Source organism: Vulpes vulpes, chromosome 9 (assembly GCF_048418805.1).
Source record: "Vulpes vulpes isolate BD-2025 chromosome 9, VulVul3, whole genome shotgun sequence".
Lineage (NCBI taxonomy): Eukaryota > Metazoa > Chordata > Mammalia > Carnivora > Canidae > Vulpes > Vulpes vulpes.
The window spans coordinates 31,442,804-31,454,865 of record NC_132788.1 but is presented as its reverse complement, the minus strand read 5'-3'; the positions used below and the strand labels follow the sequence as shown (position 1 = coordinate 31,454,865).

Sequence of the window (12,062 nt, the reverse complement as noted above, 5' to 3'; positions counted from 1 at the left end):
GAGGAAATGATCCATTAAGAAGAAAAAGTTGATGATATAAGCTAGTGTGACCCCAAAGTAATGGAATAAATCCTTGAGAAGGTGAGAGAGGTTAGGACTCAAAGTATAAGAAGGATTTCTGGGTAGCACTGGTGGCTTAGCAGTTTAGTGTCGCCTTTGGCCCGGGGCATGATCCTGGGGACCTGGGATCGAGTCCCACATCAGGCTCCGTTCATGGAGCCTGCTTCTCCCTCTGCCTGTGTCTCTGCCTCTCTCTCTCTCTCTCTGTGTCTCTCATGAATAAATAAAATCTTTTTTTTTTAAAAGGAGGATTTTTTTAAATAAAAAAAGACTAGCATAACAACATTTTTAAGAAGAATTTTAAACTTAACAAAAATCTTTGTAAGACTTCAAATTATTCCATTTAGTTAACAGATTATATAAATGCTTATACATAATGTTTAGGTTTTTTTCATATTTCAAGGTCACCATTTTGGCCTGGTGATGAACTCTCATGACCTCAAAGATTTAAGGAATAGGCACATATGGCCTTCTACCCTTGCCTTGAATGGCTACAAACTGCTTTGATTTTCTAGGTTTTTTTCCTTGCCCCTCCCTTCACAGTCACCTACGTGAAATCTGCTTTGCTGTGCTTACTTCCCAAGTACATACTTGTATAGAACTACTAAGTTTGAAGTAAAGTCATGAAAGAAAATCAAATAATAAAATATATTATGCAAGGAATGTTAACTTTATACATAGAAACGTTATTAAAAAGCTCTGGGCTATGGGGTGTCTGGGTGGCTCAGAGGTTGGGTGCCTACCTTCGGCCCAGGGTGTGATCCTGGAGTCCCAGGATCCAGTCCTACATCGGGCTCCCTGCATGAAGCCTGCCTGCTTCTTTCTCTGCCTTTGTATCTGCCTCTCTCTCTCTCTGTGTCTCTCATGAATAAATACATAAAATTAAGAAAAAAAAAAAAAAAAGCTTTGGGCTAAAGACAGCTAGCTTTACACCTTTACCATAAAAGAAGATACATGAGTTATATGATAAGCCTTGTTTGTCCCATATACAGAACTTATTGTCTAACTCTGAAGATCATAAATTTGTTTTCAGTTTATTATCTTTTTAAAGTTTGACTGCTATTAAACAAGTGAGAGAATTTAGCAATATCTACCTTTAAAATAAACTTAAGAAAACACTCTAAAATAAAAACATACCCCCCCCAAAAAAATAAAATAAAATAAAAACACCCAATTTGAAAATTAAATTGAAAACCAAAATGATATATTTAAAAAACAGCCAGGGATAAAAGAATTCAGGTAATTCATTTCCATGTAGACTTAAATATATGAAAAATGTCCAACCCCACTGGTAAACACAGAAAACACAAATATTTAAAAATATCATTACTCCCTAAGTACACAATTTTTAGGTGAATGATAACAGTTGGTGCTTTTTAATTTAATTTTATTTTTTTTAAAAGCTTTTATTTATTCACAAGAGACACAGGGAGAGGGAGGAGAAGCAGGCTCCATGCAGGGAGCCTGATGTGGGACTCGATCCCGGGACTCCAGGATCATGCCCTAAGCCGAAGGCAGATGCCTAACCGCTGATCCACCTAGGCATCCCTGGTTGGTGCTTTAGAGTACAGACTCTCACATACTATTGAGGTATTATTAGCTATTTCTTAAAGGGAAATCAGGCGATTTACAATATAACTTTGGAACTCCACTTACAGAAATTTATTTTATGAAATAATTGTGGCTATTGTCAAAGATATAGGTGTAGGTGGTTACTATAATTAAAATTGAAACCTAATGGCCCAATAATAAAAATAGATTAAACAAATGATATATAGCATAGCACAATGGGATTTGTGGTCATTACAGATGATATGAGAGAATGACAACATGACAAAATGCTATTTTTATAATAATATAATTTGTAACAGTAACATTTGTAATAATTTTATAATACATATCAGAAAAGTAGATTACAAAAAATATGCATAATATTCTATTTTGGCAAAAAGTATTATATATGTAAAAGTTACATACATAAAAGTAACATAACAACATGTGATTTCTTTGTATCTTTAAATTTTCTATAGTGACAATATTGTAATTTTCTAAAGAGAAAAAATTGGTTACGTATTTTAAAAAATAGCAAGTGAGAAAAGAAGTTTGAAAATCTTTTGCCAGGAAGTGGCATATGAATATCTTCTAGTCTTTCTATATACAAATTAGGCAAATAGCACTTCTGTCCACTTAAAACATATTAAGTTTAGTCTCATGAAAAATGGAAGTTGCATTGAGTTGTGAGAAAGGGAGATGGTATAGAGGGACTGATTCCTTAAATAAAAGAGATCCTATAAAAAGGTACTCTCAATGGCAATTTCTTTTCAGAATCCCAGAAAAGATGATGAAGGTTTTTTTGTTTTTGTTTATTTGGAGGTGTGTGTGTGTGTACGTGTGTTTAAGAGATTAAAATTCAATATTATGATTTATCAAAGAAAAACAATAAATAAGAAATGTTATTAAAATAGATATTTTCTATTTGAGGTGCATACTTGCCTTTGGGTTGTTTGCATCAAATAGACCAGTTGAAAGTCCAATCAGCAAGGAATTCTTGTTTTTATTTTTCGGTGGTGAATCAGAGCGAGATCGAAGTGGAAAGGATTCTTCTGGTGAACACAGAATTGACTGAATTTGAGAGACTGCATTCAAGTGTTTTGAAAGAACCACTCTATGGAAAAATGGCTCTGGTTGCACAGATTTATCTATACCACATTTAGAATGCTGAGAATCATCTATTTCAGGTCCTGTGGTATAAAGGAAAGATTTTGTAATGTCTATACAGTACTTAAGCTCAATGTGATATTGAAAAAGCACACTATTTAGCATGAATTCTAGCCAAAAACTCTATCAGAATAACAAAATAAAAAAATATATATATGATTATATTAGCATATAATTTTTGATAGGATATAAGGTTTTATTTTCAGAAAGCAGATTAATTTGCTATATACCTCCATTAAATGCAAGTTCTAAAATATAGGCGCAAATGTAAAGAACTGTGAAAATATATTTTTTAGACACTCATATTTAGCTCCAGTTTATCTTTGTTCCTAAAGGTTAGATAGGAAAAATTAGAGTTCTCATATTTTAATTAATATTATTAAAAACAAGAAGACAACTTAATGTCCTTAGTATACTGGCTTAGTTTTGGTAAGCAATTCTGTTTTGAATGTTCGATAAAACAACTGACTAAAAAGTTTTATTGCCCATATTGCCAAACAATCTAGGCTTATTAATGAGAATCTAGTGCTCTATGCTTATTTATTCTTTAAACAATTGAGGTGACTGATAAGAAATGCTATTAATATGTTGTCCAAATAAAACAGATTCATGTTAATAACCTTCCAGAAAGTAACAAGTCTAATGCAACGAGGCTTACTTTTATCGACTTCACTAAGGTGGTCCACATTCATTGGGATTCCATCTTCAGAAACTTCACTTTGCTGAACAGTGATCCTATCTTCAAACCTGTCCAGATGGATAAATCAGTAAAAATACAATTTACTAGAAATAGAAGCACTCTTCAATTAAAAAAAAAAAAAAGAACACAAGTTCACTAGCATCCTGTGATCCCTCTTTCAAATATTTTCCTTAGTTATGGATGTGGATATATATATATTTTTTTTTTCTCTCATAAGGACATTGTATTTTTTACCCTTTTAAACCTTCACCAATCATAATCAGTCACAAAAACCTGCCTCACCACTTCCTGTAACTATGGTTCCCAAAATATGGCCCTTAGACATTAGGAACACATAGAAACTTGTTCAGAACTTGTTCAGAATTCAAATGATCAGGGCATACCCAAGGCCCAGCAATTTATTTCATTTTTTAAAAAAGATTTTATTTATTTATTCATGAGAGATACAGAGAGAGAGAGGCAGAGACATAGGCAGAGGGAGAGGCAGGCTTCATGCAGGGAGCCTGACATGGGACTCGATCCCGGGTCTCCAGGATCACACCCTGGGCTGAAGGCAGTGCTAAACTGCTGAACCACCTGGGATGTCCAATTTGTTTCACTTTATTTATTTTTTAAAGATTTTATTTATTTATTCATGAGAGATACAGAGAGAGAGAGGGGCAGAGACACAGGCAGAGGGAGAAACAGACTCCCTGTGGGGAGCCTGATATAGGACTTGAACCCAGAACCCCAGGATCACACCCGGAGCCAAAAGCAGATGCTCAAACACTGAGCCAGATGCCCCCCAGCAATTTATTTTAATAAATACCAAATTAATCCTAATACTTGCTAATATCTGGGAAATATTACTTTAAGCAATCAAAATGCCCCTTAAAAGCACAGAATATAAAACAACCATAATATACTAATACTATAAACTACCATGCAGGTATTAAAAAAGATCAAACAGATATCTATGTGAAATCCTGTGGAATAACAGTCTATATAGACTATAATATAAAATAAATAACATATTTTGTTAAGTAAGCAAAGTAATCTATAATTTGTATTAAATGCTGTTAGGTTTCAAAAAATGGCATATAGCACAGTACAAAAAAAAAAATAGAATGATATGCACAAAATAGTCTTAATCCGCAAAGGGAGTGAATTAATTGAACAAAGGTAAAGAACTGACAGTTTTTATTTCAATACAACTGAGAATTAAATTCATGTTACCATATGTTTTTTAAGAAAAATTGAAGACTGGAAGAATACAAGTCAAAGGTCTCAAATAAACACAGAAAAAGATGCTTTACATCACTAATCATCAGGGAAATGCAAACCAAAACTAAGTAAGACATCATCTCATATCTGATAGAAAGCCTATTATCAAAAAGACAAGAGGTAAGTGTTGGTGAGAATGCAGAAAAAAGGAATCCTTGTGCACTTCTAGTGAGGATGTAAAAGGTGCAGACACTATGAAAAACAGTACAGAGTTTCCTCAAGAAATTAAAAATAGAAATAGCATACAATTCAGTAATTCTACCACTGGGTATTTATCCAAAGAAAACAAAAACACCAATTTGAAAAGATTTTTGGACTGCTATGTTTATTACAATATTATTAACAATATCCAAGATTTGGAAGCAACCCAAGTGTTCAGTGACAGATGAATACAGACACACACACTGGAATATTACTCAGCCATAACAAGGAATGAGATGGGACCATCTGCAACAACACAGATGGAGACAGGGGGATTATGTTCAGTGAAATAAAACAGAGAAAAACAAGTAAGTATGATTTGACTTATATGTGGAATTTAAGCAACAAATGAACAAACAAACAGCAGAAACAGACCCATAAGTAACAGAGAACTGGCAGTTACCAGAGGGAATGGGAGTGAGATGATGGGCAATAGGGGGGTGGAGTAGTGAGAGGTCCAGGGTTCCAGTTATAGAATGAGTAAGTCATGGGGCTAAAGGGAACACACAGGAAACACAGTCAATGGTATTATAACAGTGTTGTATGGTGACAGATGGTAGCTACACTTGTGATAACATAATTTAAAATACAGAGTTGTCAGAAACTTATGTAACATTGTGTCAACTATACTTCAATAAAAACAACAAAAAACAAAGGCACCAGCAGCTTATTTCTAGAAGTTTGGCTTACAGGCAGTTTTTTTTTCTTAATTTTTTTTAATTGATCTCAAATTAAAATAATCTTTTATTTACTTTTTCAGTTTTAAATTTTGAAAATTTTTCTATGTTTGGTTTTCTGAGTTTTTATTTATTTCCAATCATACAAATAACATTTTTCTTCATTCAAAATGTAATGTTCTAAAAGAAAGGAGAGTCAAAGTTAGTGGAGAAGTAGGAGACCTTAGTTTCATCTGGTCCCAGGAATTCATCAATTATAACACCTATGAACTCAACCCAAGGTCTAAGAAAAGAATTGTTGCAACTCTGCAAATAAAAATGACCACTTTCTGCAAGGTAAGAGGTGCAGAGAAGTGAATCCCAGGCCATATGTGGGAAGATAACTCGCAGGAAGGTGGGAAAGTGTCAGCTGGCTACCAGAAAGTGATATAGCAGCAGGGTGCAAAAGCAGAACTTTTAGTGGACTGCTCTGTTGAGGGATGTCCCTGCCAGAAAGGTGCTCAAGTGGCAAAGTGGAGGTGGGATCCTAGGTGGGACAGTGTGGTCTCATGATCCTCGGGGGCAAAGGAAGAGGGGGTGCCTGAGTGTGCAGAGTTCCCAGGCATCAGAGAGGGAAACCAGCTGCAATCAGCAAGGCCAGTAGTGAGCTCTCTGCTTGGGGTTGCCATAAACCACAAACTGCACCATGATGGGACTACTGATCTCTTGCTCTACAAGCATGGGCACAGCAAATGGCAGAATCTGGAAGGAGCAGCACAGGAACATGCTGCAGGAGTCTGCAGTGTTTGGAGACTCAAAACACGGTTGTGCACCTGAGACAGAAACCCTGAGTCACAGGCGGGGGTGAGCACAGAGTGTAGACGGAGAGCAAGGAGACAGAGGGACTGATTGCTTTTCCCTGAGGGTGCACTGAGGAGTGGGGCTGCAAATTTTTGGTGCTGAAGATTGGGGTGCCGCTACTTTCATTCCTATCCTCTAAACCAGTGCAGAAAGACTTTAGGAACAAAAGCCACATGGAGCAATCCAGGGCAGATTACTAAACCTGGCCCCCTGGCAAGGGCAGTGCAATTCTGCCCTGGGGCAAAGACACCAGAGGATCAGCACAACAGGCCCCTCCCCCAGAAGATCAGCGAGAACACCCAGCCAAGACCAACTTTACCCATCACGGACAACTGTGGAACTCTGACGATATGTCATATAGCATATATAATAATCCAGGGTTTTCTCCCCCCATGATTCTTTAGTCTTTCAATGTTAATGTTGTTCTCTTTCCTTTTTCAACTAATTTCTTATTTTATCAACTTTTTAAAAAATCTTTTTAAAATTTCATTTTTACAGTTACATTCTATCCTTTCATTGTATTTAATTTTGTTTTCATATATATATGAATCTCATATATATATATGATTGATATATATATATATTTTTTTTTCTTTCTTTACATTTTTGGGATGCAATTTCTTCTAAAAAACTGACCAGGGAATCCCTGGATGGCTCAGCAGTCTAGCACCACCTGCCTTCAGACTAGGGTGTGATCCTGGTCTCCCGGGATCAAATCCTGCATCAGGCTCCCTGCATGGAGCCTGCTTCTCTCTCTGCCTGTGTCCCTGCCTCTCTCTCTCTCTCTCTCTCTCTCTGTCTCTCATGAATAAATAAAATATTTAAATACATAAATAAATAACCAAATACACCCAAAGAATCTAGTGTATTGTTTTGTTCACCTGTTTATATCCCTTTTTTTGCCTTTTAATTTCCATTTTAGCAGTTACTTTATTATCCGTTCATTATATTCTTTATATTTAATTTTTTTGGTACATATCTAAGTTTTTCTTTCATTACAATTTGGGATCTACCTTTCTAACAAACAGATCAAAATACACACAGGATCCAGTGTATTGCTCTGTTCAACTGTCTGATTATATTCTTTTTTCTTTTAATTTTCTTTTTTGGTTTCAGGTCTCTTCTGATTTGTTTGGTATAATTTCTATGGGGTCGTTGTTGCGTTTTAGTATTTTGTTCTCTCATTCATCTATTCTTCTCTGGACAGTGACAAGACTGGAAAATTCACCTTAAAAAAGAGAACAAGATGAAATACTGAATGCCAGGGACTAATCAGTATAGACGTAAGTAAGATATTAGAACTAGAGTTCAGAATAACGATTATAAGGACACTAGCTGGGCTTGAAAAAAAGCATAGAAGACACTAGAGAATCCTTTTCTAAAGAAATAAAGGAACAAAATTGGAAGAGGTAAAATGGTGGAAGAGTAGGGGTCCTTGTTTCATCTGGTCCCTAAGTTTAGTTAGGTAACTATCAAATCATCCTGAACACCTATAAATTCAACCTGAGATCGAAGAAAAGAATGGCTGGAATCCTACAAAAAGAAAAGTGACCACTTTTTGCAAGGTAGGAGTGCATAGAAGAAAAACAGAGGGGATATAACAGAAGATAAACGGCGGAGGGAGGGAGCCTGTATAAGCCAGCTACCAGAAAGTGATATAGCCGTGGAGCACAAAATGGGAGCCTTTAGAAATCTGCTCCAGTGAAAAATTTCTCTTAGTGGTGAAGTGGGACAGAATCGCAGGTGGGGTAGTGGGGTCTCAAGATTCCCAGAGTCACAGAAAGAACACAGGTGCCTGAGCCAGCAGAGCTCCCAAGCACTGGAGTAGGAAACTGGTTTCAGTCAGAGAACCTGGGAAGGGGTTCTCAGCTCAGTTGGCCATGAACTGTGAACTCCTGCCCAACTGGGTAACTGATCTCTGTGTAGGGTCCCTGCAAAGGACTGAAATGCAGCAATACTCTGCCTTCCCCCAGGAGAGGTGGAGTGGGTGTGTGCAAAATTGGGTGAACACTCTCCCTGCCAGGGCCCTACAAAGTGCACAAATCAATGTTGTACCACCTTCCCCTTGGAGGATTGAAGCAGCATGCACCACAGGAGTCTGCAAAATTTGGCACACACTATGATCTATTTTCCCCCTCTACAGAGGCGCAGAAAGCCTTCAGGGAACAAAAACCACACAGAGCAAACAGCCTACACTGACCTCAGCCCCCTGGCAAAAGGTGGTGCAACTTCACTCAGGCACAGACAACTGAGAATCAGTGCAGCAGGTCCCCTTCGCCCCCAGTGGGAAGACCAGCTGGAAGAACAGGGGACTAAACAAGACTGCAAATCTCCAGTGCTAGGGGAAAACAGTATATAGAACTGAATGATTTTTTCTTATGATTTATTTTTCAGTATAAAATTTTCCAATTTTCCCCCATTTCAACTAGTTTCTTACTTTATCAACTTTGCTTTTAAGTCTTTTTTTAACTTTCATTTTTTTACATTTACATTTTATAGATTTATTCTTCATTTTTGGCTTCCATTCACTAAATCCAATTTTATTTTTGTATACATATAAATTTGGCTTTCATTATAATTTTGGAGTTTAGTGTTTTCTAACACACAGATTAAAATACACTAAGGACTAAGTGGATCACCTGTTTTATCCACTCTGTGAAATTATATTCTCTCCATCCCTGTTTTTTCTATTTTTCTTTGTCTTTGACTTTTTCTTTTTCTTTTTTGGTTTCTGAGCTCTTCAGATTTGTCTGGTGTGTATTTTGCTTAAGTCATTGTTGATATTTGTGATAATGCACACTTGTTCATCCATTCTTCTCTGGGCAAAATGATGAGAAGGAGGAATTCACAACAAAAGAAAGAACTAGAAGTAATACTCTCTGCTATAGATCTAAACAGTATGGATACAAGTAAAATGTCTGAGATGGAATTCAGAGTAAGAATTATAAAGTTACTAGCTGGGCTTGAAAAAAGCATAAATGACACTAGAGAATCTCTTAGTGCAAAAATGAGATCTAATCAGGACGAAACAAAAAATGCTCTGAGAAGCAGTCTAAATCGGATGCTCTAACAGCTAGGGTAAATGAGGCAGAAGAGAGAGTAAGTGACATAAAAAACAAGTTTTTGGAAAGACTGGAAACTGAGGAAATGAGAGAAAAACAACTAATGGACTATGAGGGGAGGCTTCAAGAAATCAGCGATGCATTAAATGAAGCAATTATCTGAATTATTGGGGTGCCTGAAGGCAAAGAAAGAGAAAGAGGGCCAGATGGTATATTGGAGCAAGTCATGCTGAGAACTTCCCTAGTCTGGGGAACAGCATTCACATGTTGAAGAGGTAGAGAGGACCCCTACCAAAATCAGGAAAAATAGATCAACATCCCAACAAATTATAGTGAAGCTTGCAAATTTCAGAGACAGAAAATCCTGAAAGCAGCTTGAGACAAGAGGTTCCTTACCTAGAGAGGTAGGAACATAAAACTGACAGCAGGCCTATCCACAGAGACCTGGCAACCAGAAACGACTAGCATGAATGTTCAGGGTACTAAATGAGAAAAACATGCAGCCAGGAATACTTTACAGCAAGGCTGTCATTCAGAATAGAAGGAGAGATAAAGAGGTTCCAGGACAGACAGAAACTTAAAGAATATATGACCACCAAACCAACCCTGCAAGAACTATTAAGGGGGATCCTGTAAGCAAACAGAGAGCCCAAGAGTAACATAAACCAGAAAAAGGAGACATTGTATAGAGGCAGGGACTTTACTGTTAATAAAGTGACAATAAATTCATACCTTTCAGTTGTTACACTGAATATAAATAGGCTATATGCCCCGATCAAAAGACACAGGATCAGATTGGATAATAAAGGAAGACCCATCCATATGGTGTCTACAAGAGACTCGGTTTTAGACCCAAAGACACCCTCCAGACTGAAAATGAGGGGGCAGAAAACCATTTATCATGCCTGTAGACCTCAAAGAAGGCTGGAATAGCAGTCCTCAGATTAAACAAATTATATTTTAAACTAAAGACTGCAGTAAGGGATGAAGAGGGACACTATATCATACTTAAAGGATGTACCCAACAAGAAGATCTAATAATTATAAAAAGTTATGCTCTTAATTTGGGAGCAGCCAATTATATAAGGCAGTTAACAACAAAATTAGAGAAATAGAGCAATAATACAATAATAGTAGGGGACTTCAACACCCCACTCACAGCAATGGACAGATATCTAAGCAGGAGATCAACAAGGAAAAAGGGTTTACAGCGATACACTGAACCAGGTGGACTTCACAGATATCTTCAAAACATTTCATCCTAAAGCAACAGAATACACATTCTTCTCCAGTGCACATGGACATAAACCAGAACAGATCACATCTCAATCCATACCAAAAGAAGAGGATTATTCTGCATATTTTCAGACCACAATGCTTTGAAACTTGCACTCAATTGCAGGAGGAAATTTGGAAAGAACTCAAATACATGGAGGTTAAAGAGCATCTTATCAAAGAATGAAGGGGTCAACCAGGAAATTAAAGAATAATTTTTAAAATTCATGGAAATGAATGAAAATGAACAACTGTTCAAAACCTTTGGGATGCAGCAAAGGCAGTCCAAAGAGGGAAATATATAGCAATATTAGCTTTTCTCAAGAAACAAGAAAGGTCTCAAATACACAACCTAAACTTATACCTAAAGGAGCTGGAGAAAAAACAGCAAATAAAGCCTAAACACAGCAGAAGGGAATTAATAAAGATTAGAGAAGAAATCAATGAGGTAGAAACCAAAAGATCAGTAGAACAGACCAACGAAACTAGGAGTTGGTTCTTTGAAAGAATTAAAAACATCAATAAACCCCTGGCCAGACTTATCAAAAAGAAAAGAGAAAGGACTCAAGTAAATAAAACCATGAATAAAAGAGGAGAGATCAAACCAACACCAAAGAAATAGAAACAATTATAAGAACATATTATGATCAAGTATATGCCAACAACTTATGTAAGCTGGAAGAAATGGATGCATTCCTAGAAATGTATGAACTACCAAAACTGAAATAGGAAGAAATAGAAAACCTGAACACACCCATAAGCAGCAAGGAAATTGAAGTGGTAATCAAAAATCTCCCAATAAACAAGAGTCCAGGGCTGGATAGCTTCCCAGGGGAATTCTACCAAACATTTTAAGAGGAATTAATACCTATTCTTCCGAAGTTGTTTCAAAAAATAGAAATGGAAGGAAAACTTCCAAACTCTTTGTATGAAACCAGTATTACCTTGATCCCAAAACCAAAGACCCCACCAAAAAAAAATTAAAGTCCAATATCCCTGATGAACATGGATGCCAAAATTCTCATCAAGATACTAGGCAATAGGATCCAACAGTACATTAAGAGGATTATTTACCACGACCATGTAGGATTTATTACTGGGCTGCAAGGGTTGTTCAACATCTGCAAATCAACCTATGTGATACACTACACATTAGTCAAAGAAAGGACAAGAGCCATATGATCCTCTCAAAAGATGCAGAAAAAGCATTTGACAAACTACACCATCTTTCTTGATTAAAATTCTTCATAGCATAGGGATAGAGAG

At 36.6% G+C, this 12,062-nt stretch overlaps 1 protein-coding gene across 47 annotated transcripts in view; it reads right to left on the bottom strand.

Annotated features, from left to right (window-relative positions):
* Positions 1-12,062, bottom strand: part of NEK1 (NIMA related kinase 1) — a 222,362-nt gene that overhangs the window by 29,298 nt on the left and 181,002 nt on the right. For all 47 annotated transcript variants that reach the window (XM_072719696.1, XM_072719687.1, XM_026017537.2 and 44 more), the window contains 2 exons: positions 3,437-3,525; positions 2,554-2,801 (listed from right to left, as the gene is read on the bottom strand). In XM_072719696.1, the coding sequence (XP_072575797.1) occupies positions 2,554-2,801; positions 3,437-3,525 (337 nt within the window). The remainder of the gene's footprint in view (positions 1-2,553; positions 2,802-3,436; positions 3,526-12,062) is intronic.